Consider the following 23,921-nt stretch of genomic DNA (forward strand, 5'->3'; position numbering starts at 1 on the left):
AAGACAAAGTCCTTTCATCTTCCAAAAAGGTGATCAGAATGTCTGATCAGCCAGTAAATACGATATTGCCCCCACTATTCTACCCTTTTCCCTCTGCACAAAATAATGCAACTTTGTTCTTTCTCTATTGTTCTAAATAGCTCATGGACCATCTTCGCTCATCAGGTGGACATACTGAGGTGGGAATGCTGAATAGGTAGAAGCAAACCCATAAGCACTGGGCTAAGGTCATCATTGTCTCAGCTCCAGAACCCGTCCCTACCTGGTAGCAAGTGCCAAGTTCTTTCCCATTGGCTGAAAAGGACAACATGCCCATTGCAAGATCCACAAGGCAGCCGATCTCCAGGTCCACGTTGCTTCGGCTTGATCTTTGGGAATTGGCCACAATATCCCCACCCCAGACCATGTAGCAATTGCTGCGTTTGACACTGGGAGCCAGAGAAAAAGAAACAGAATCTGGATTAGTCCATTTGTAAATCAAGACTCAGGAATGAAATACCCCTCTCCCCTCCCTATGAAACTTTCTGATCTTTCCACATTTTCTTTTCCTAAATGTATTTACTCATTTTCAACCAGGCATGAACAACTCAGTTTAAGGACATGGGCATCTATTAGGCTACCTCTTTTTAAAGTGCACACTGGTTAGATAATGTCAGGAATTAATGTCAATTTGCCTTTGTAAAACAGACAGTGTAGATGGTAGTAATCCCAAGGTAGAGAAGGAAACCAAAACACAGTGGGGGTAATCACCTTAGGCAAACCCTAGATAGGGATTTGATATTTGAGGCAGAAACAAAACTCTGGGTTCAGTGACTTAATTTGACAAAAGGATGCAAAACACTTGAAAACTCAGGCTCATGTTCTTTAGGATGGCAAGTGTGGGCCAGGAAGACTTATCAGGTATGTAAACATGGTCTCTGAGTTCCCCTTTCACCTCCCTGTGTTTCCTAACATTCTGTATGCTAGGAAACTTCTGTTCCCACACAATCAGCCATGTGGATGTCTTACTGCTAGCTGTCTACACATCCCAAGAATGCAGAACTCCATTACAGGTATTAACCCTGAAAAATCCTCAATAATTAACAGAAGACCTGTAAAACCTTTCCCCTGCCAAAGCCCGATTCCTTAGTTGTAGAAATTCAAACCCTGGGTGACCTTTGGAGAAGAAGTGTATTTTCAGGGGTGACTACCAGAGCCTCTCACAATGGCCTGTGGAAAATAGCCAGTCTATTCTATGTTCTCCTAGGACTAACCTGGTCAATTATCTGAGGAACTCAGTCTTTGGGAGTAAATGATGTGATTTTCCTAAGGTCAGATAAGAAAGGGACTCTATCTCATACAAGGGCAGCCATTCTAAATTCCATAAGGTCAATATGATATGACAGCTTGGTTTCCTCTTGTGCTCAGCTGCTGGCAGGGAGAGTACATTCAATACTACGTGGTGGACAGCTCCTGGACCAGGTGCTAAGAGAAGCCATTTCACCTGCCTAGACTGAGCTCTTCTTTGGAAGGAGTTAGACTAGGCGTCTCCAAGGTTCCTTCTGACTCAGTCTACCATTTTACCCTGTGAGTAGAAATGTCCCATGTAAGCGGACACTTGTCTCCTCTGCTCTGAGGTGACTGTTTCCTTAGTATCACTGCACCCAGGCAAAGTGCAAAGCAAATGGCTTCTTTCAAGGAGTGCCAGTCACTGTTAGATTTCTATAAAGGTTTCATGTTACTATTCCTTTTCAGTGATTAAAGTACTAAATAAGTTTATGGCTAATACAGAATTCAATGAATAATGTATGGAAGTTGAGGGAATGTTGAAGTGGTAGGCTTCTGGCATATTTTAAATTGCCTGAATTAAAAATTTCTTAAAACATCAGAAAATCAATCCCATTTGTATTCCTTACTATGTAGGACAAGGAATTAAGATGCTGAATACCTACTATACATTGAATATTATCGTAGGTGCTAACAGCTTTCATGGCAAATATGGTCACAATGATTAAGATAAGCCAGATGATCTGTCTGATGAGATAGAACCAGAAAAATTGGAGCAATAAACCCAAGTGAAGTAGAAATTTGGCTTTTTCTCCCCTTCTGGATGAAGAATAAAATCTGAACTGGTCAACTGCTTTGTGTACTTTCCTATCTAAATCAGTCCCTGCATACAGTATCTATTCTGGTTCTCTCATAATAACATAATGGTCATTCAATCATGAATATGACAATAATAATAGCTAGTATTTATCAAATACTTGAGTTGAGGCATTCATTTTTACACTCATTTGACCTTCACAACATTCTCTGGGGTTAGAACTCATCACTACTCTCATTTTATAGATGTGGAAACTGAGGCCCAGTGGGGCTAATGAACTGGTCCAAGGTCACACTCCTAGGAAGGGCTTCAACTTTCTTTAAATCCTACGGACTTGTTTTTTTTTTCTTTTTCTTTTAGACCCTGTACCTTCTTTTAGCATGTGCCCATATGGGTTCCTGGTGACTTCCCTCTGGCACTAGTCTTTGGTAAGTCAGTATAATCTAAAGAGCAGCAATTGCAAAATGTAACAGATTTTGTAGAGAGAAGAGGCTAGCTCAAGAAGCAACGTGTACCTGTACACAGGGCTGCGAGAAAAAGACACTCTTATACCTCAGAAGACACACTAACACCTCCATGACACATATGGAGACCTCAAAGTCTGGTGCTGGTGTCCTTAGTCATTGTGGGACACATCTGGCCAGAAACCTACTCTCCACCTGCAGTACCAGTACAGTGGGGGAAGATACAAAGTTGCCTAAACTGAAGTTTCTCTAAAGATTATAAACTGTATTCAACTGTTATTCCTTATTTGCTATGTGTCTTCTATTCTTTATGTTCTCTATCATTACAAACTCTTGGGATGAAGAGTTCTAAGGCTGCTAGCTGCTACGTGACATGGTACATCTTTTTATTTCTTCTGAACTGATTTATCCCAAGCAGTTGGGAATTTTCTGTGCATCATTATTATGTTGAGGAAATTGAAGCTTGCCTTGGAATCATGGATAAAACAGAGAGTTCTGATCCCAGTTTTCTGTGTGTTAGCCCTGAGTCATGGTTTATACATGATAAAATAACCCTCTATTTTCACAAGCACTTTTTTGCATTATCACAATGCTCACCTTTCCTAAGTTTACTTGCAAATTTTAAGACTTTGCTTTAGTTTTTCTAAGAGAAGTTCAGATGTTGCTTTCGTTTGAACGGGAGGTGCAGTGAAAGGGAGCAGGCCACTCGGGAGAGACAGTGAGGAGTCCCCTGGCCAAATCTACTTCTTAGGAGTCCTCTTACCTTTCATGGACCCGGCCTCTCTCATCCCCTAGGGTGACAGTCACTGTACAGTTTTTATTCAGGTCAAACTTTTCACTGTACAGGTGATAGTCCGGAGTCACCCAGCCAACCCAGACGCAGGAGGGGTCCTGTCCAGCGAAGATGCGGATGGAGTAGTAACACTGCTGTGGAGAGACCACAGAGGGAATGAGTGGGGGAATGGGGGCATGACAGGTGGAAAATACAGCAGTCTACTTGCTCCTATTTTCTAAAAAAACATACACTGAATTAGAGGTGTGCTGCACTCTAGACGTGGAAGGGGGGCTGATGAGCATATTGGCTTTCTACTTTTCCCATTTCTGCAGAAGCAAACACTCAGCCTATCATAGTTTGTCTACAGACTCTGGTGATGAGGTCTAGAAATGCTCAAGATGGCCTTAGTGGTTGCTGCTCAGAACATTCAGCACAGAACCCTAACCTTCATTGGGGCAATAGAACAGACCTAGATTTCTCAGCCTTATCCTACAAACAAAAGCCATGGGTTGGAGCACTTTGGTTATACTTTCTGCTTCTACAAGTAAGTCTAAGGTTTTGTGAAAGTCTTGAAAAGGGCTTCAAAAGAAAACTTGCCACGTCCTGGCCAATGGTGGCCTACCCAAAGGCAGTGTTGAGAAGTGTAGCACTTCATAACCAGAGTCATACAATCTAAGGTTTATTATTATGTTCCAATAATGGCTTTCGCATAGAGGATGGTAGTTTTTTAAAAAATGTGTTCAAGAGACAAGCAGAGAAACAAAGAGTGCTCCTAACCACTGAATCACTCCCCAAATGTTTGTAATGGCTGGGAATTGGTCAGGCTTAAGCCAGATGTAAACTGAATTCACATCTCCCATGTAGGTAGCAGGGACACAGCCATTTGAATATCACCTGAGCCTGCATGAACCAGGAACTAGAGGTATGCAGGACCAGGAATCAAACCCAGGCTGTGTGTCTTTACTGGTATTTGGATTGCTATGTCAAATGTTTACCCCTACTTCATTTAGTTTTTTGAGAGGAAATGTACTTTTTTTCCCTTACTGATGTTAACTGTCACTTGTAGCCCACCAAATTTCCTTGCTGGAAGAAAAAAAGCGTGAGACAAACCTGGTCTTGAATTTTAGTACTGTCAATTATTAATCATGTGACCTTGGACAAGTTATTTGTCCCCTCTGTGCAAAATTTTGTCCAACTCATAGATTGCCAATTAATCCTTATAATCCTTATATTATTGAAACTGCAATTAAATGGGAAAGTGATGCGATGCGTCAGTGTCTTATATGTACTAGTTATGTGATTTGCTATGTAGTGAGAATCTTACTGTTGGTGTTTTTAATCTAGAAATACGAGATGATAGGACCTTCATATAATCATGGACTCAACACATATTTTTTCTATTGATACCTTTGCCAGGTGCTAAAGAAATAAAGAGGTTAATGTTCCTTTTGACTACTGTCCAGAAATGTAAAGAGCAACCCAAAGTAACTTCCGTCTCCTGGCTGCCTTCCTGCTCTGTCTCGTTTGATTGCTCTCAGTATTACTCCTGGCACTGCAGGGAGGCATCGGGGAGGCGACTCATGGGTGTTTACACAAAAGAGCAAACGCAAAGATTTAATTCAGACCCCTCCAACTGCGGCTCATTTCAGTTGGAAAGGCAGTGTTCAGTCCCTAGGGGCAAATGGGCCACAAGTACACAATGATGCCCAATTAGGAGCTCCAGGTGGAGCTTCTGCTGTGCACTGAATAACTATTTGTCTTTCTCCAATTTGAGAAATGCCACAGACATGTTCTGGAAACATCAAGTTGACTATTAAAAGACACAGTAATTGACAATTAAAGAGGATCTCTAGGCAAATCTTTACTGTAAGGGGCATATTACCAGGCAAAACAAAGAAGTAAATAATTAAAACCATAATTGAGCACATTTACTTACTGTTGTTGTATGAGAGAGTATTTCTTGCATCTGTTTCCTGAGGGGAGGGAGAGATAATGCATACTTTACTTCTTCAATTGTAGAGTGAATTCCACAATTCTGACAAGCAATTGATCTACCTTTAACAATCAAGGCAAGTTTAGCAAACTGCTATTTCCTACACACAAGTGATTGCAGCTTGTTCATTTGTATGCTGCTACCAGCAAGCAGGGTTGTGGCTCCCAATCCTTTTACCTTAGTCTAGACTGTAAGTTAGATAGCAGATGAGGAAAGGGGGATGGCAATTACGTAAGACGGGATAATATCAGATACAGGTTATTTTGCTTCCACAAGTGGCTTTGCTTGCTTAAAAGCTGGATGGATAGCAAAATGCTAGTAAAACCTGGACAAGACAGTTCCACATGGCAGGCATATATCAATGGTTAAAAATAGACATCAAAGGAAAGAAAGGCAGCAAGGAATATGTTCTTTATCAGGAACGAGGAAGTCACATTTCTCGGGAGTCACACAGCTGCAGTGTTGGACAATGTCCAGAGCTATGCAAAGGAGGCAGGAAGTAGCAGTTGTGGCACCCCCTCATGCACTCACATTCATTTTATTAAACAAGAAAACTCAGGAGTTATAGGCAGCCAGGAAGCTAGCAGCCCAGAGACATTGAGAAGAACAGAATCTTTTCCATCAGATGTGGGTTTGTTTCCCTTGATGGGTCACAGAATTATGCATTGTCCAAATAGGCCCATGTAAGCATGCATGCACATGAATACACACACAACCCCATTTCTTTACCTGACTGAAAGTAGAGGTAACCCTATTTGCTGCACCCTTATGCTGAAGTAGAGCAAAAATCAAGCAGAAACAATGATTACCCCTGAAACCTGGGGTCTTGCCCTTACCTTTTCTGGAAAGCTTCACTGTCCAGACAGGGGCTGTGGCTGAAGGAGGAATGGCACTCGACGGGCATGCTCAAACGGCAGTAGATCATGTTGGCATTGCTGTTCTGTGTGCCAAATGTCTTGTGGGTCACCTTGAGGCATGGGGGGCTGTCCATGGTGCCATCAATCCTCACCACCTGGGAACACCACAAGTCCTTACACTTTGACACTGCAGAGCCTGACTGTCCCTTATTCTTCCCTTACATGTGTAATACATGGCCAGGCATTCTGCAAAATGCAAAACTATGTTGTCACCTGTGATAAGTATCTCTTATCATTACTGGGTTTCTGCCCAGTAGAAAATAACATTTGATTCTGAAGAAAGAGATTAAGAAGCACATCCAGGGAGTACTCTCCAAGGCCAAAGCTGGAGAATATTTATCAGAAGGAGGGCTGGTAACTTGGTAATATAATCCAATGTCCACAAAAGCTGACCCTCTGGGTTGGGGCAAGCAACTGAAGGAGGAACTCTTTGTAAGACTTCCTTTGTCATCAAACATAAGAACACCTGAGAGAAAGGAGCCCAAAGCTCAGGAAAAGATAGCCAGGTTCCTGTGGAAGACACCCCTCACCCAACCCTGGATCCCCATCTTGACCACAATGACAGGGTGAGGCTTCCATAGTGCCACCTCCACCCCTCCCCCAATCCTGGAAAAATGCCTAATTCTGGGTCACAAAAATTGCAAGAGGAAAAGAAAGCCTCAAAACTGCCATTTTAAAATCTGTGTGTTAAACATTGGTGGGGCAAAAGCAGTAAGGTGAGACCCATAATAACAGTTGTTAATCTCAACTTCTCCACTACTACCCAGGTTCTAGGAGTGTGTTTATGCATGACAGTAGTCCTCCAGATTCTATGTTTGCCAAAGCGGTTCATACCCTTCAAAAGCCCAAGAACAACTTTCTCAGGCAATGGTCAGGGAGGAATCAGAGAAACAATACCAAAGTTTAAGACTTTTTGGGCCAAGAGTAGATGTTTCTTGAAGTCAGACTGCAAGGAGGGTTTATGAAGCACAACAGGTGCAAGTGGTTCATGGAGTCTAGCTCAACTAAAGCTAAAAGTCAGCTATTATCCTGCCTTTCCACCTGCACTCTCCTCCCCTGAGCCACCATGAGAACACAGGGTAGATATGAGCAAAGCAGAGGCAAGAAATGAGACCCAAATGAGATTCCTTTCTATTTCTAGGTCCTGCCAACTTCTGCATAAGGTAGTACCATAGTCAACTGCTGCTTCTTAATTTGAAATCTTTGGAATAGTGCCAAAGAAGTGAGGGCCTACAAGACACTAAGATAGGAGTATATCGGAAGATGTCAGGACCTATGATCTTGAGTTCACTTTTTAAGTATTTGGCTTTTATGGGAAATGATGCTAAATGTCCCTGGAGACTATTACTATGACAATATCAGCAAGGAAATGTCTGGAGAAACTCCAGTGCTCAATGGTTGGGAGTGGATGTACAAAGCTTTTTGTATAAGGGTATCTCTTGTAAGATGCTACTGAGCTGCCCCAGTTTAGGTGCCTGTGACTTGGAGGCCAGCAGGAAGATGGCTGGTGGCTGCCAGGACATGGACTTATGCACACCTGTTGACAAAAGCTTAGTGCCTTAACCTACCTGCCATGTGAGGCTCTCCAACAGTGTGTAACATTACCTCAATGTGTGGATGATCCTTTGGCACATTGACAAACGTTGGGAGGCGCTTGCTGAACCACATTGCAACATCTCGGTTCATGTTGACAGCGAAAGGCTCAAAGCCCTCCTGGAGACCACACATGGTGTAAAACTTGAAGGTACTAGCATCTGTCCCAAGATTCATGCGGCCAATCTGAGACAGCCCCAGGGAGCAGATAGGCACAAATCCTGCAGAACAGGAAGAGATAGCTCTGATTCAGCCCACAGATACCCATCCCAGGATCATGGAAGCCAAACCTTGACTTCATTAAGAGCTTTGAGTCTGCATAGGGAAAAGAGAACACATCTGTTGTCTTTATTTCTGGCACATAAAATCAATAAAAGGAGGCTATCCCTGTCTTGGTATACTGGAAAAGATTTTGGTTCAAAATGACTTGGGTTCTGTCCAAGTGGTTTGAAGAGTAGAACCCTTGGAATATGCACACACTGAAACTCTGGGTTGATGTAATTTGGTGGATCCTCAGCCATGGGTGTGGAAAGTCCTAAGTGGTCCCCCCTTTGTCTCTCCCGTTCCCCCAGGAACAACAAGAAGAAATAGCAAATTTGGAAGCAAAGCATTCATCTAACTTTCCCTAAACCTCAACCTTTCCCACCCTGACCAACATTTTTTATTTATTCTATTAAAAATAAAATAAAAAAATGACTTGAGAAAAACAATCACCCACTCAGATGAGATGTAAATAAACTCAAAAAGTAAAATCAATAAGAGCAAAAGTAAGTCCTTTACCTATGTTTAGTAAATACTTAATTGAAATACCAGTAAAATCAAAAACAGCACAATCAACCTAAAGAACAAGCAACTGCATCATAAAAACAAATTTCCCCAAGTAGATGCATACGGAATTAATGGATATTTTGGTTTATCCTCACTAAAGTAATCTTTCATCTATTTATATATATATATATCCCATGATATCATGCTATATGACTTAAAACATTTTTTAAAAGGATTGGCACACATTATCTAATATTACTGTGTCTTAGCACCCTTAACAGTGATTGACAGGTCTAGTGGTGCTTCAGAATCTAAGTGTGACTCTAAGAAGTCTTAAATGTCAGCACTAGAGTTCTTACTCACAAACTCCCTTCTTCTTAGCCCATTTTCTTCCCGCTTCAGCTACCGAGAAATGCAAGTGCTTGAAGAGCCTGAGCAAACTCCTGCCTTCCTGTAGGAATCACCTGTGTGCATTCCCCTCTATCTTGATCATACGGAAAAATTACCATTCAGGGGCTCCAATCATCCGACAGTCCTGTTTGTGGTCTATTTATAAATCATAATTGTGGACCAACAAATCAGCCAAGCAGGGAAAGCGCTAATTATGTTGGGTTTGGGAGGGTGTAGGAGGCAGTGGCCGGAGGATAGCTGATCTCACAGAGTGCTGTGGAGGGAAGGAAAGCTGGGAGGCCGCTGGCTGAGGCAGGGGCTGGTGGCGCTCCCAAACAGCACTGGCATCATTCCTAGAGCAGGTGTGTTCAGTCAGGGGGAAACTTGCAGGCCATGCTGGGGGGTATTTCCACCCAACTTGCAACTACTTTCCTTCATAGACATCAAGGCCTAAACTCACTCTTCCCAGGGCAGTCTATATTGGGACCCAAGTCATTAAGTTTCTTTGTAAATCAGTCACGTTGATAAAAGTGAAAAGCCAGTATCTCCCAACTCTAAAGAATGGAACTTGCATTATTTTTTTTTTTTAAAGATTTATTTTTATTATTTTTTCATTGGAAAGGCGGATATACAGAGAGGAGAGACAGAGAGGAAGATCTTCCGTCCGATGATTCACTCCCCAAGTGAGCGCAACGGCCGATACTATGCCGATCCGAAGCCAGGAGCCTCTTCCGGGTCTCCCACACGGGTGCAGGGTCCCAAAGCTTTGGGCCGTCCTCCACTGCTTTCCCAGGCCACAAGCAGGGAGCTGGAAGGGAAGTGGGGCTGCCGGGATTAGAACCGGCGCCCATATGGGATCCCGGGGGTGCAAGGCGAGGACCTTTAACCACTTGCGCCACCGCGCCGGGCCCGAACTTGCATTATTTTTAACATATTGTTTACCCAATACTATGTCAATTAATTCCATAATGTTGTATATTGATACTGAGGCCTTGTTGGGGCTTTTAACTGACTGGATCTTTACTCTGTTAGACCTATCTTCAGACCATAGAAGGTCTCCCCAAGAGGCCACTGAACTTATCTGGACAATAAGACGCTGAACTTTATGCTAGGCATGTGTTTGCAAGCAATGAATCTCAACTGAACTTGAACTATGGCTATGCAACAAGGTGGAGGAATCCACCATGGGGGGAGGGGTATGGGAGGGGTGGGGGGAGTCCCCAGCGCCTATAAAACTGTACTACATAATACAATGTAAGCAACAATAAAAAAAAAAAAGAAAAAAAAAGAAAAAAAAAAGAATGAACATATTTTGCCACAAAACCACCTTCTCCCAAAGCAGGTAAGTATGTGGGATGATGGATAAGCCAATGCATATTAGAATATAGGGCATTCTGCTTTATTGAACTGTGTGTGTTTAAGGGGGATGACTATAATGCATGATAATCTTGCTTTCAAAAGGGTTTCAAAACCATTGAACTTGAGATGCAGATGAGTTTAACACCAGTTCTAAGTAAGTAATCCTAGGAGATTAATAGTAATGTGTACACCAAGAATCTCCTTTCAGGGACACTTGTCTCAGACTAGACCAACCCTGGCTGTCAGAACAGAGGATGGACTTGTCCATCAAACAAGCCCTCACTCACACTGAAATGACTGAAAGCATCTTCTTTTTATAGACAGAAGTTGTTTTAACAAATAGGAATCTTTAGAAATCTCACTGCGGTGTAGAATAAGGATTGTTTTCTTGGGCCCTTATCATGACAGCAGGCTCTACTATGTGTTATAACAACATACAGTGAAAAGAGAAGCAGCTATTTCGGTCCCAAAGAGCTTACAGAAATGGGGACAAGGAAAGGAATACAAAAGGATGACTTTTTTTTTTTTGCTGTAACTGATCCTTACTCTCAAGTCAGTATTTTACTTTTCCTAAGGGGAAACCTAAGCCCAGAGAATGACTCCTATACCAGTTTTGATGTGGGATAAATCAGGTAGCTAGACTAGGGCTACCAGCTAGAAGCCACACCTCCCCACTTTATGTAATCTTATTCACCTACTTGCCAGTCAAATAACCCTTTCCCAGGATGTAACTCCCCTCACTGAGGACCTGGGAACAGTATCACATAAAAGGACTCTTGGTCCTCTTACCCATGGACCAAGAGTAAGAGGAGGCAGAGGACACAAACACTTCTCTCTCTCCATTTTTCCCTTCCAGGTTCCCTCTATTCCTGAAAAAATGTATACGTAGTGTGATTTTGTTACCTTTTAAATAAACTATCACTTCACATGTGGTCTATGTTCCAGTACTTAGAATGCTTCTCCAGGTAAGAGGCAAAGAGCTGGGAATAGCAACTAGAGTCCAGGGTTGTGATGCTTTCTAGTCTTGTTGTGTGCAGAGATTGGAAGGCCAAGAAATTCTTTTCTCTTCTGCTAGGGTCTGAATGGTAGAACAAATGGGAAGCAGGTGTCAAAGCCTGAGTAGGAAGCTGACACAGGAGACAGCCTTGGGACTCTGAGTAACTTCCTGGTGAAAGGTTCACCACTAATGAGAGGGGAAAGAATACATGCATGAAGCCTTTTGTTTTGGTTCATGAACTTCATCCATCATTATTCACAAACATCACAAAGGTAGCCACACTTCACTCAGGATAAAAATGAAAGCTTGAGGAGCTCACAGACTTGACCAAGGTCACAAGAACAGTGAGTGACAGAACAGGATGAGCTCCAACAGCCTGTGAGTCATAAGCCAGCTGCCATTCTGTGCAATGGAGAGAGAGAATGTTACAGGGGATGAATGGCTCAGATTTAAGCAGCAGTTATGTCCCATGGCATTGAACTCCGCTCTTGTCAGAGTTAAGTGCTGTCCCTGTGGGGCAGGAGCCCTTTCCACTGCGGGGAGTTCAGCAATGTCCCTGGACAAGAACAGTGGGAGGCAACCACTATTGGAGACCTCCTGGGGGTTAAGTGCCTGAGGGTGGATGCATCTGCAAAGCAGCAGAACAGAAGCTAAAGCCAGGAAAGGAGCCAGAAGAGAGAAAGCTTGGGAAGGACAAAGGAAGACAGGAGCCCAGATAAAGCAGCAGCACTTTCTCCTGGGGAAGGTGATGTGTTGACTGGGTACACTTCATCAACTCCCAAAGAGGTTTTGGTTAGCAATCTTTCCATTTCTAACACTATCTGACTTAAGGTGTTTATAGTTCAGGTGATTCGACAATAGTGCATATTTGATAAAAAGTGAAGAGCAAAGACATAATAAATCACAATTTTGCAGTTACTTTCTAAAGGGTAGCTTGTGCCCATTTTATAGAACTGCAGAGCCAGCATGTCAACAAAGTTGCCTGAGCAGGGGCAGAGCAAGCCATGGGGACCTGGGCCAGGCTGGCTGGCTCTTTTCTTTCTGATTCTCTGCTTTGTGATTTTCAGCTTTGTTTTGCTTTGCAAATGGTTGTGTCACAACCTTTTCCCCTCTAATTCCAGTAGCTGGAAACTCATGACCACAAAGCATTCCAGGGGTGACACGGCATAATAGTTTCAAAGTGCTCAATTGTCCACCTGGATAAAAGGACCCATTTGGCAAGGTCATGTGACAGTACTATGAGCATACCTGTTGTAAACAGGTATGTGCACTGGATGCACAATTCCATTGACCTACAGCCTCAAATAAAACTGGAGAAGCAGAAACAATGGGGGTGGGCAGGAATACTTCCTCTTCACAGGCAGCCCAACAGACATAACTATGCTGATACAATTAAAGTCTGAGGACAAAATCTGCAAAGGACATTATCTTGAGCTGATATATCGAGTTCTTATGACAGGAGAGGAGTAATAGCACATTTAGATTTTCTCAACGGATTCCAGGCTCTGATAAAATGGATATTATCAGGCCTTGGGCTGGTTTGTGATTAGCAAGGGAAGGAGCACGAAGGTCACTTTCTGTAGAACTCAGGAGCCTGGAAAGAAATCAGTTCTCTAGAAAATCCAAATACACCCATTTCTATCCACTTAAAACGGAAGAGAAGTATGAATCATAATCACCTCTAGGAACCAAAAACCCGAGATCATGAGGAGAGCAGAGTGGTGACTACCCAGATCATTGCTAGGCTGTTTCTGTGTCTCAACCTTCCCACTCTCTGCTAATCCTCAGGATGGTGGAGTTGAGAGTCAGTGCCAAGGAGAAATACAGGAACTAAGAGGCCATTCATCCCTTGCACAGCCACTTCCTGGAGCCCAGCATCTAACTGGAGACAGAACAACAGGGCCGTGTGTGTGTGTGTGTGTGTGTGTGTGTGTGTGGTGTGGTGTGGTATGTGTGTGTGGAGGAAAGCAGGAGGCCAACAGTGAAACTTTCACCTGGGAGGCTCCTAAGCTGTGAGGCTCAAGGTCAGGGACGAGGGCAAGGAACAATGGCTGGGAAAATCTAGATGAGGCAGGTAAGAGTACAGCTTCGGCTGGGCGAAAGGTTTGAATAAAAGCTAAGCTGCTGGTGACCAGCAGAGTACAGGCACACAGGCATTTTGCCTTATGGAGGAGGAAGTTAGGCTATGACATGTAAAATGCTTCAATAGATGAGTTTTTCTAACAACTCAAGAATTGCTGGTGCTTTGTATCTTCTATAGAGAGCAAAAAGGTGCTGTATGGTTATTTCAGGTCCCTAGGCTACTGCTGTCTGAGAGTGGCTGTCACTCCTGAGCTGTCCTAGAACTGAAAGAGCCTTCCAGTGATTACATCTCTGTGTTGTTAAATTATATAACATAACACAGTGTGTTTCTATTGTAACACAGCTTCCTATGCTGGACTTTCTACCATTGTCCATATTTACAACGTCATGATACACTTAAACAACAGAATGATTGGCTTGTAACTGAGGCTGAAGGACTATCTACTGTAATAATATAGAGGGAAACGGTGAGGCAGGGAGTGGGACTGGAAGGGGAAATCACTGAGCTTATAGAACTGTATCATGAAAAATCAAAATTTAAAAAAGCCCAGCATCCTAATGGTAGAGACTAACAGTTCTGAAGGTCAGACCATGTCCGTAAACAAAAGGCGGATGAGGCATCTCTTTCATTACAACATAGGCAGTCTCTCAAAGCAAGGCTATCCTACAACATCCCTTTCCTTTTCACATTCTGCTCAAATGCTATATTAGCTCCTGCCCTGTCCTCATTTCCTAGAAGGTTTAAGTCCAAGGGTGTTTAGCACATAGCAGACAATAGCTGCTCGAATGAAAAGGCCAAGGTCTGGTACTTGAGGCTATAATCTGCATCTTGTCTATGTTTCCAGTTTCATCATGCATGAAATCCACTCACAAATCTTTCAAACTCTTCCATTCTTTCCTGAAACATGCTTATGCCATATGTCACTCTGGTTACGTCTCGTGGTGAGAACGATCTTTAGAGGCAAGTATCCCACATTCTTTAACATCTAACGAGAGTCCCATTCTTACAAGGTTTTTGTTTTGTATTGGGCACATGCCATTTGTAACTGACTTTGTGGCATAGTCGATCATCTCTGATTTATTTTACAGCTAGAAAATGACTTAATTATCCTTGTCAACTCTGCCACACTGTTTACACGTGTGTGCGCTTTAAGCCTTGCTTCTCATACTCTAATGTGCATACAAAGTCCCGGAATTTCCCATCAGAAAGCAGTTTCTGATGCTGGTCCACAAGAGGCTTAGCTTTTGCAGTTGTTGGACCAGACTGATTACCCAAGATGAGGGCTTTAAAAAAGTCCATAACTGCAAAACATACAAGATTCTTACTTCTTCCTTACTGTGGAGCAAGTGATGCACAGCTCAGTATCACCCCTTTAGTTAACACAGTAGTAGAGGGAGGGCAAGGTCCCTCGTTCTTGGGCATTTTCTACTCTGGAGAGCTACTTTCCTTGGGAATGCACCCGAATAATCCAGCTCCTTTTTTATTTCCCCACTTGAGAAGAGGGCAGTGGATGTGGTGGGCATGTAGGAAACAGCTGAAGGTGCTTTCATGCTGCTTTGCTGCCCACAGCAGCCCTCCTTCTCTGCCTCTAAACCAGAACAGAGGGCATTCCTTCTGCTGGCAACATCCTTCTCACTTGTCTCCAAAAACAGGATTCTTCCTTTAAAAATTCAATTTGAAATGTCTTCAGAAGACACTAAAATATGACCCCATCTGGGTTAAGTCATCCTTTCTTTCTAGCAAAACACATTGACTTGCAACCTTTCTAATTCCCCAAATAATTGGGTCTTAGAAAAATCTTTAAAAGTCCATTCAGATATGGCCATTGCATATAATAGATATTAGTAAAAAGTATTAAAAGCACTTATTCAGCTACAACAATCTGCACACAAAGAACCTCATACCTATAAGTACACAGTTTGATGTATTTGTGCTCTCTTGCCTATGCTGTTTTGTCATCAGGGACCATTTCTTTCTGTAAAGCTGTAGATACTTCGAGCCACAAGGGTCCTTAAGCATGTGCAAAGGGGGAAATGAAGCTCAAAGAGGTTAGGTAATATCAACAAAGATGTTGCCGATGAGCCATGGCCAGGGCAGGGTGATGTCCCCAAGTCTCCTAACACAGATTAGCCTCTTCCTTATCCATGATGAGTTAGAAGAGAGTGGCACAGCACCAAGCAGGTGGGTGTGCACACAGCAGGACATTAAGTCATTGTCATAGGATTGGATATGTAGAGAAAATGCTGGAGTCTATCTCATCTGTCTTACTACTTTCTGCAACAGATGAAGAAAGTAAAGCTGGAGAGGCCAAGCAGAAAAGGGCCTGGGTCAGAGTTGGTTAGGAGTGGATCCACTGACTTGCAGTCAAGTGCCCTATTTGCAGCGATTCTTGTGTATATAATGTAGACAAGAAATATGTAAGAAATAATAATCTCCAATTCCTTTGTGTAGGTGGAAGCACTACCCTGATTATAGTCTATTCATAGGCATTAAGTGTAACTTAATTAACTTAATGTCAATGAGTGTAACTGTGCTTAGGCTTCACACCATGTACGAATTTCAAAAAATTATGGTTCATTCAAAACAACAGCTAAGTCTAACTTTTGTGTTTTAGTGGTTCTCATCGAAGCAGCAAGTTCAATTACACAAACATCCATACTGACAATTCAAATTGGAATAAAAAAACAATTCTTTAATTCACTGATTTCTCTCTCCCACCAAGAACATTAGTTCATATATAATTACTTTTGCCTTTGTAATACTGGGAAATCTTACACTGCCAGGACACTAAAAGAGTGTTTCTTGGCCAATCTATTTGGCAACTCAAAATTTACATTTATACTGAACACACTAACGAGCACAATTGATTCTTCAAAAATGACAGCATGAAGGAGAGTCCCAACAGTAGGGTTTCATATATGCAAAGGGCAGAGGGACCTAAATAAAGAGGGAAAAGAGTACCTCTACCTCTTCCTATACCACACTTTTCCTTCAAATTCATGGAATTGGAAGGAGTGGAAGGTACTAGATTTACCATTTTCAATCTCGTAGTCAGCAAAGGCAAGTTCGGAGCCTTTATTGGTGATCAGTAGCTCCCCATTCAGCGTGAAGATCATTGAAGCATCATCCAGATTAATCATACAGCCGACCACATCTCCTGGCTGCCAAGTACGCCCAAAATACCCACTACCCTGGTGCCAACGCTGGCCCTAGAAAACAAGAGCCCAGGGCTTAGTGAAATGGAGGTCCTACATGTCTCCAATAGATGGTGAACAAAACATCAATAACAGATCTTAAAAAGTAGTGATATTTAATTTATATGGATATTCACCCCTGTAAGGTTAACTCACATGGAGTAGGCAGGTGGGTGTAGTATACATATCAATGAAATAGACACACACCAGGCTCATCACAAAAGGTAGTTGGAATTCAGATTCCTAGCCAGCTATGGCAATAAGCAAGCTGCTGTCCCAGACAACATGCCCAACACACTGGCTATGGAATTTATGTTGGTAAAATTCCCCTTACATGACTACAAGTTGCTTCTGGAGTGCAATGAATGAGCACTGGTAAACAAGATGGCAAGTTGAAGGCAGAAACTCCTTCCTTTCACAGAGCAAAGAGAAGGCAAATGAGGTTTAGGTGATGACCATTCAGTGCCATCATTAGCCAGTAGTGATGGCCAGTCGTGTTGAAACATACTTCATTCAGACCCTCAGTAATTCCAGTTTCCAGGAGAAACTTACCCTGCTGCCTTCAAACACAAAGGCTTGGTCATCGGCTCCCAGTTCAATGTCAGGCCGACAGCCTGGCCTGGCCCAGCCGACCCGCATGTCTCCTCCAGTCACCACTTCAAACTCAAAATACCACTTTCCAGATCTCACTGCATAAGACCGTTCCACCCGGAAAAATCGTATCTTGTCTATGCTCACTTTCTCCACAGCTGGGTCAGCTATTGTGAGAAGGAGGGGAACAGAGGCAGTCAGGGAGAGACGGGTAGCGGGTAGAGAGAACACAAACCTTCAATAATTAGGTGACATTCTTCAAAAGAATTTGACAACAAACACTGACCTTAGATCTTCTACTGATCCACAGCATTTTGCTCATATAATAATCATTAGTATTTTCACCATAATCATACAAACAATGCAATCATTCACCAAGTGATTACTTTGTACCTTTAGAGTCCATGCCTCAGTTTTCCCTCATAGCAATCCTTTGAGGTCAGTAACATCATCATTTTATTGATGGAGAGAACATTGGGGCCCAGAGGCAAAGCCAATAAACAAGCAGCAAAGGTTCAAATCTAGACTTTCAGTACTCCCCTTAACCACTTGTAAACCCACCCTCTGCACCTAGGACACCCCTGGGTATGGGATGCCAATGACATGCTCATTTGTTGTGAAGTCGGAGATCTCAATCAACCCTGGAATTTAATTTGGACAAATGATGAACTGATCCCCAAGTAAGCTGTTGTTTACAATGTTCAGAAAAATATTTAAAATGACTCTTTTTTTAAGCAGGTATCTTGAAAAGCCCAGCTACAGTGAAACATGAATTTCCTGGGTGATTGAGTTATGAAAGTGTTGGTCAGATGATGCTCTATATCACACACGGCTTCTCCTTATTAAAAAATTCCCTAACATATACTATTTATATTAACCAAGATTAGACCCTTGTCCCATATTAAAGGTTTCCTGTCTCTGGAAGAGGAGTCATTGAGTAAACTGAGGCGGGAATGAACAACCTTAGCTTGTTACCTAGTTCTTGGTCTGACGGCTCAATGTTGTATCCATAACCAACAAACGTCCGAATAGCTTCACGCAGGCTGTCCCTGTTTGACTTCTTAGTTCGCTCATCCAGTAATGCATATGGCACCAGACGGGGATTTCTTTTGTTCTTTAAATCCTATGTGAAGCCAGAGAAAAAGAGATGTGGAGTGAACACATTTCAGCTTTACAAATAGCTCATCCCACTCACATATTCCTGGCTTTCTGGCTGGCTATATAGTCTGTTAGCTTTTCCCCCAGTGCCTTGATATTTAGTAATGTACATATTTGTTACTTCTGTTCTGCATTAAGTGAGATTGGAGGAATTTTACTAATGCTCAAAGCTATCATTAAAAAAACACGTTTTAATAATGCCAGCCTGCAAATAAAATTAAGTGTCACAAAATTGGTTAGAAACCTCCATTCCCAAAGCAAGACAGGATTTGCGTAACTACTCCCATATGGAAGATCAGGCTGTGATTTAAACTGTGATAGTCGGCTCTAGACAGCCTTTTAAAAGTCTTTACTTGGAAACACAAGAGGTGGCAGAGTCTCAGTGGGTCCATGCAGAAGGCCCAATTCTGTCTGGATGGGTAGGGTCCTTTTGATTCCTTAGGAGGGACCAAGATAGCATTAAGGACAGTTAAATTGGTAAGATGCAAAGTAATACACACGCCATGCTCTTTGAACCTTACTACTCCACTACCTTGCCATGGTTCCCAGAGTTACAGTTTTGGCTCTTAGGATGTGTGGGCTTAGAAGATATGAATTAGTCCATAAGACCACAATCACCCCTGAACTTTCTTTCCTTTAAAAAAAGATTTTATTTATTTATTTTTATTAGAAAGGCAGATATATAGAGAGGAGAGACAGAGAGAAAGATCTTCCATATGCTGGTTCACTCCCAAGTAGCCACAGTGGCCAGAGCTGAGCCAATGCAAACCCAGGAGCTCCTTCCAGGTTTCCTAAGAAGGTGCAGAGTTCCAAGGCTTTTGGGTCATCCTCTACTGTCTTCCCAGGCCACATGCAGAGAGCTGGATGGGAATCAGACCATCCAGGATACCAACCAGCACCCATATGGGGTCCTATGGATATAAGATAGATTTAGCCACTAGGGAATCATGCGAGGACCACTGAACTTTCTGGATGCTAATCTTGCCACTGGTCAATACTGTAACAAGGAAACATTTTAAGGGAAGAGCTGTGATCAGATGGCTTGGGGCTGATTCCTGGCAGCAAAGTCTGACCAGGTCCTTCTAGGCCCAGATGCAAAGGCTGTCTCCTGCTAACTACAAGATATTTGTCCAGAAATCCTTGGTCTGATGAACTGAAGTAAAGGGGTGCAGCCTGCAGGACAGGCATATTGGTTCCCCTCCTGGGGTAGGTTCCCCTCTTTTTTTCACCTTCACTGGTAGGTATTTAGGAAATAAAAGGGACTTCAAAATGCCTGTAGAAAAATTGAAATAAAAAATAAGTTTAGTTTGTTGCAATATGTTTTGAAAATCCATGCATAGTTTTACTTATTTATTTATTTTGTAATATATATTGTCCATCAACTCTTTGGAGACCTCTCACACTGTTGACTTACAGCATTTATTCGGTCATGAAGAGTGGTGTGAAAGTTCAACTCTCCACAGTGTAAACATTAAGACAGGATGAGATAAGATATGGCTAATAGCTAATATATGCAGGGAAACACCTGTCATAAGTGAACACCTGACAAAAGGAAAGGTAAATCTAGTTTTGCAAAAACTGGAATGGTGCCTAGAGCCAAAGTCAATATGACCATTACAAATTCCATCCAGCCCATGATTCTATAAATAATTAATGTGCTGTGACTTGAGGGATAGAGTGCAAGGGCAATTTTTACATTCCAACTTTACAGCCACCAAAGTACAATGAGAGTTTTGACAGATGATCACATCTCTTCACTGTCCCAGCATGCCTTACCCATCCACATTTCTTACCTGTTGAATGCCATAGGTCCATCCTTGTTTTATTCTATCTTTGGCCCAAACATTGTGTGCATTTTCTGCAAGTTTATCCACTAGAATTTCTTGTGGAGGTAACAGCTTCACATCAGACAAATCCAAAGGGGCTGGCTTATAGCCATTAGACATCATGTAGCTACAAATGAAAAGGAAAACCACACTGAATGGAACTATTTGATGCTTTCATTCCAGATGTTAGACACAGAGTATATGGTAATCACATTGTGTAAATGAGAATACAGCTAGAGATTGAAATGGGTAGCTCAGCTCTATTTCTTTTTGTTTGCTCTAAGTGTGTATATATATATATATATATATATTTTTTTTTTTTGGAGAGAGATACAATATGAGATTTGCTGATTTGCTCCCCAGATACCTACATCAACTAAGGATGGGTCAGGCTGAAAGGCTGAACTTAGGAGCCTAGAAGTCCATACAAGTCTCTCATGTGGATGGCAGGGACTGAATTACTTGAGTCACTACCATTTCCTCCCACTGCGAGCATTAGCAGGAAGCTGGATAACAAGCAGAGCCAGGACTTGAACCCAAGCACTTTGTTATGGGATTTGGTCATCCCAAGCAGCATCTTAACTAGTGTGCTAAATGTCCATCCCCTAAGAAAACTCATGCATCTTATAAGCAACAGACACAGTCAGCATATTGCAATACTATCAGAAGTGCTGCAAAAAGAAAAGTGAAAACAGATTGGTAAGGACAAGACCTTGAACCAAACCTTTAAAATTAATCAGCATAGGCCGATTCAATCTATATTGAAATCTAAGAATATCATTGTGGGGAGCCATGCAGTTGGGTCGGATGGCATGGGTGTGTGATGAGTACTGCTCTTCGGTTAGCAAGGCTACGAGGAGTTTCTGGCTGTGTGGCAAAGCCCGGCAGAATGTCTCTGGTGACCTTACTGCTGCCTCACCCCGTTGTATGGACACTCAATCACCTCTCTGATGTTTCATAGAATTCTCCTGAGGGTGGTGGTGTTGTTTTTCTGCTAATGTGAAGTGATTCCTGTAACTGGTATAACACCTCAAATTGATCAATCATGTTATGATGAAAACATCTTTAGCAACAAAAGGTTATGACACACAGCTAAAAGTATACAATAGTACAATCCAAACATCTTGTTATGTGCCCACTTTTGTCTTGAAGTTTCTTTTGTCCTGAAGTTTGCCCTAAATCAATAATGTTTTCCTTAAGAAATGGCTTGATAATATCTTGGAATAGATGGCAATCATGGAGGTACAAAGAATTTGTTTACCATGCACCTTGAACTGTTACAACACATGATATGACTTGTTTTAATTTCTCACCATGGAAAGCAAAAAGTATATGGGGCATCTTCTAAAGGGAAACAAATGTGAACCCTCCCGTCCCCCGCCAAAATGGCTTTAAATCTCAACCTTATATTGTCACTTACATTTAGGGAAAGAAAACAATTTATAAAAACTTCTATCTTATATTGCCAGTCATATTTAGGGAAAGAAAACAGTTTTTAAAGATAAAAGGAAGTTTCTTGTAAAGGCCCTCTGTATGTAGATTGGCTGAGTTGCCTTGATCCCTTTCACTGCCCTTTAACAAAAGAACAAAAAACAAATCAACATTAAGAACAAAAAACAATTGAATCAGCACTAGGTGAAGGTGACGGTAATTAATACATGATTTGATTATAAGAGTTAGCAAAGAATCTGTTATATGCTTTTATAAATTCCTTTCATTTATGATTTTCTTTTAACTCTGTACTCTTAATGTTTTAAGCAATATTAGTTAGTTTGTGTTTAGTAAAAGCTGATTTTGAATATAAGTAAACCACTTTTCACTATGTAACCGCCTGTGCTGCCAACCGTGGAGTTCCTGGTTTTTGCCAGGTCACTGCAGGTTTGAATGAGTAATAGCTTGCTGAAAATATTTTCTCTAAAGTAAAATAATAATAATGATTTTTAGGATTAATTTTGTAATCATTCTTTTGTAATGCAGTAAAAATGAAACAATTGGGTATTGTGCAAAAGCTTGTGATGATTTCTGTATAAAGAATGCAACTTTTCTGAGTTGTCCGTTATCAGCATCATGCCGTAATGGTCCATGCCTCCTCTGCCTCCTCTCCTTTTCTCTTCTTCTTATCCTCTCGCCAATCCATGCATCTTTTGCAAGCTCTCAAGTCAGCCAGAGCAGGCCTTTGGCATATCATGATACTAGAGAATTTGTGAGCTTGAAGTGACCTTAGCAGCTAGCAGTCACATCTAAATTATGAAATCTTTAGTTTAATAATGTGTATACGTGAGAGTCCAGTAGAAGTCCAGGTAGATACACTATGTGAGTGGATGGGGCACCCCATGGAATGAATTCCATTTCAGCAATCAATCACAGCCATGTTGGAATCTGAGTCTGGAAGCCAACTGTCCAATGCAGGGCAAGAATCTAAATATGATGACTCAGACTAGCATTATTCTACCTAGGAACTTCTGAGCAATAGGAGATGCCAGGTCTAATATAGGCATACTGTATTTTCCCATGTGCATCTTAAGACACCTGCTATTTGGCAGAGTTGCCCTTCTAGCTTCTGCCTTTCAGATGTGTTTTTCTAGGCACTGGGGGTTGTATGTGAAAGTGGAGGGTGGCAGCTTGAGAACTTAAAGGGAAGGGGAACACTATGCTTTTATTAAAGCTGGTACCTAAGTATTGACAACACTGTATGTGAAACATGTGTGCACTCAAGGCTGCTGTGCATGGAATGGATGAGAGCAAGTGAGCAAGGAAACCAGCAGATACTCCTGTGAGTATCTGAATGTGTGAGAATGCATCCCTGTGTTTGAATGAGGGGACTAAAACGGAGAGTAGGACACATGCAAACTGTGGGGCCAAATTAAATCTTGGCTGAGATAGTCATTTCCACGGAGGATTTATCAGACTGGCCCAATGCCAGAGGAGGAAATCTGTGCTGTGGTTATGAACCATTTCTAAGCTTCTGAGCCAGCTGCTATTCACAGCTACTCTCTAAGACCAAGACAGTGCACCTGTCTGAAGCCTCTGCACTGCCTGGCTCAAAGCCAAAATAGTAGTATGAGGTTGTGCAGAAAGAGTAAAAAGACAAGTCTGAAACATTTCAATTTCAGCAGGCTTCTGTCTGAGGTTTTAGGGTGGTCTAAGTAACTGCAGAAGCCATATGAGTTGATGTTAGCAGCCCCACCTCAGCACATGGGCTTCCCATTTTTCCCAATTAAAAATTCAGGCCAGAACTTTAAGGCTTCGAACCCCTGAAAATCACCTACTTTTTGGGCAGCTTGACCTTCTTGAGATCCTCCTCAGCAGCTGGGTTAACATGAGCTATGTGGCAGCCCAGGGCCAGGAGCGTTCTGTAACAGAGAGAGAAGATTAGGGTCAACTGTCAGATAAAGAATGACAAGAACCCCGACACATGTTGAAGCTGACACAATGAGACAGCAGTCATTCTTTGAGATCAGGAATCAGCAAGATTTTTTTCTTTCAAAGGGTCAGACAGTGAATATTTTAGGCTTCATGGCCATATGTCTTTATCTCACACTACCATTACAGAACTAAAGCAGCCACAGAAATATGCAAACCAATGAGACTGACCTTGATAAAATAAAAACAGGTAGCTGAAGTGATTGTCTCAGGCTGTAACTGTTCAACTCTTAATTTAGATGACAGAAAGTGTAAGAACACAAAACAGAGAAGTGTTTGAATTGCCCTTTTCAGTGACATTTTCCAG

The 23,921-nt window shown here is 42.1% G+C and overlaps 1 protein-coding gene across 3 annotated transcripts in view; it reads right to left on the minus strand.

Moving 5' to 3' along the window:
• Positions 1 to 23,921, minus strand: part of RYR3 (ryanodine receptor 3) — a 507,269-nt gene that overhangs the window by 169,850 nt on the left and 313,498 nt on the right. For all 3 annotated transcript variants that reach the window (XM_040969180.1, XM_040969181.1, XM_040969179.1), the window contains exons 23-32: positions 23,461 to 23,544; positions 20,159 to 20,318; positions 18,183 to 18,330; positions 17,169 to 17,374; positions 16,457 to 16,631; positions 7,838 to 8,046; positions 6,152 to 6,327; positions 5,259 to 5,295; positions 3,311 to 3,474; positions 263 to 428 (exon numbers count right to left, since the gene is read on the minus strand). In XM_040969180.1, the coding sequence (XP_040825114.1) occupies positions 263 to 428; positions 3,311 to 3,474; positions 5,259 to 5,295; positions 6,152 to 6,327; positions 7,838 to 8,046; positions 16,457 to 16,631; positions 17,169 to 17,374; positions 18,183 to 18,330; positions 20,159 to 20,318; positions 23,461 to 23,544 (1,525 nt within the window). The remainder of the gene's footprint in view (positions 1 to 262; positions 429 to 3,310; positions 3,475 to 5,258; positions 5,296 to 6,151; positions 6,328 to 7,837; positions 8,047 to 16,456; positions 16,632 to 17,168; positions 17,375 to 18,182; positions 18,331 to 20,158; positions 20,319 to 23,460; positions 23,545 to 23,921) is intronic.

Source organism: Ochotona curzoniae, unplaced genomic scaffold, assembly GCF_017591425.1.
Source record: "Ochotona curzoniae isolate NIBS_2020 unplaced genomic scaffold, NIBS_Ocur_1.0 scaffold_4701, whole genome shotgun sequence".
Classification (NCBI taxonomy): domain Eukaryota; kingdom Metazoa; phylum Chordata; class Mammalia; order Lagomorpha; family Ochotonidae; genus Ochotona; species Ochotona curzoniae.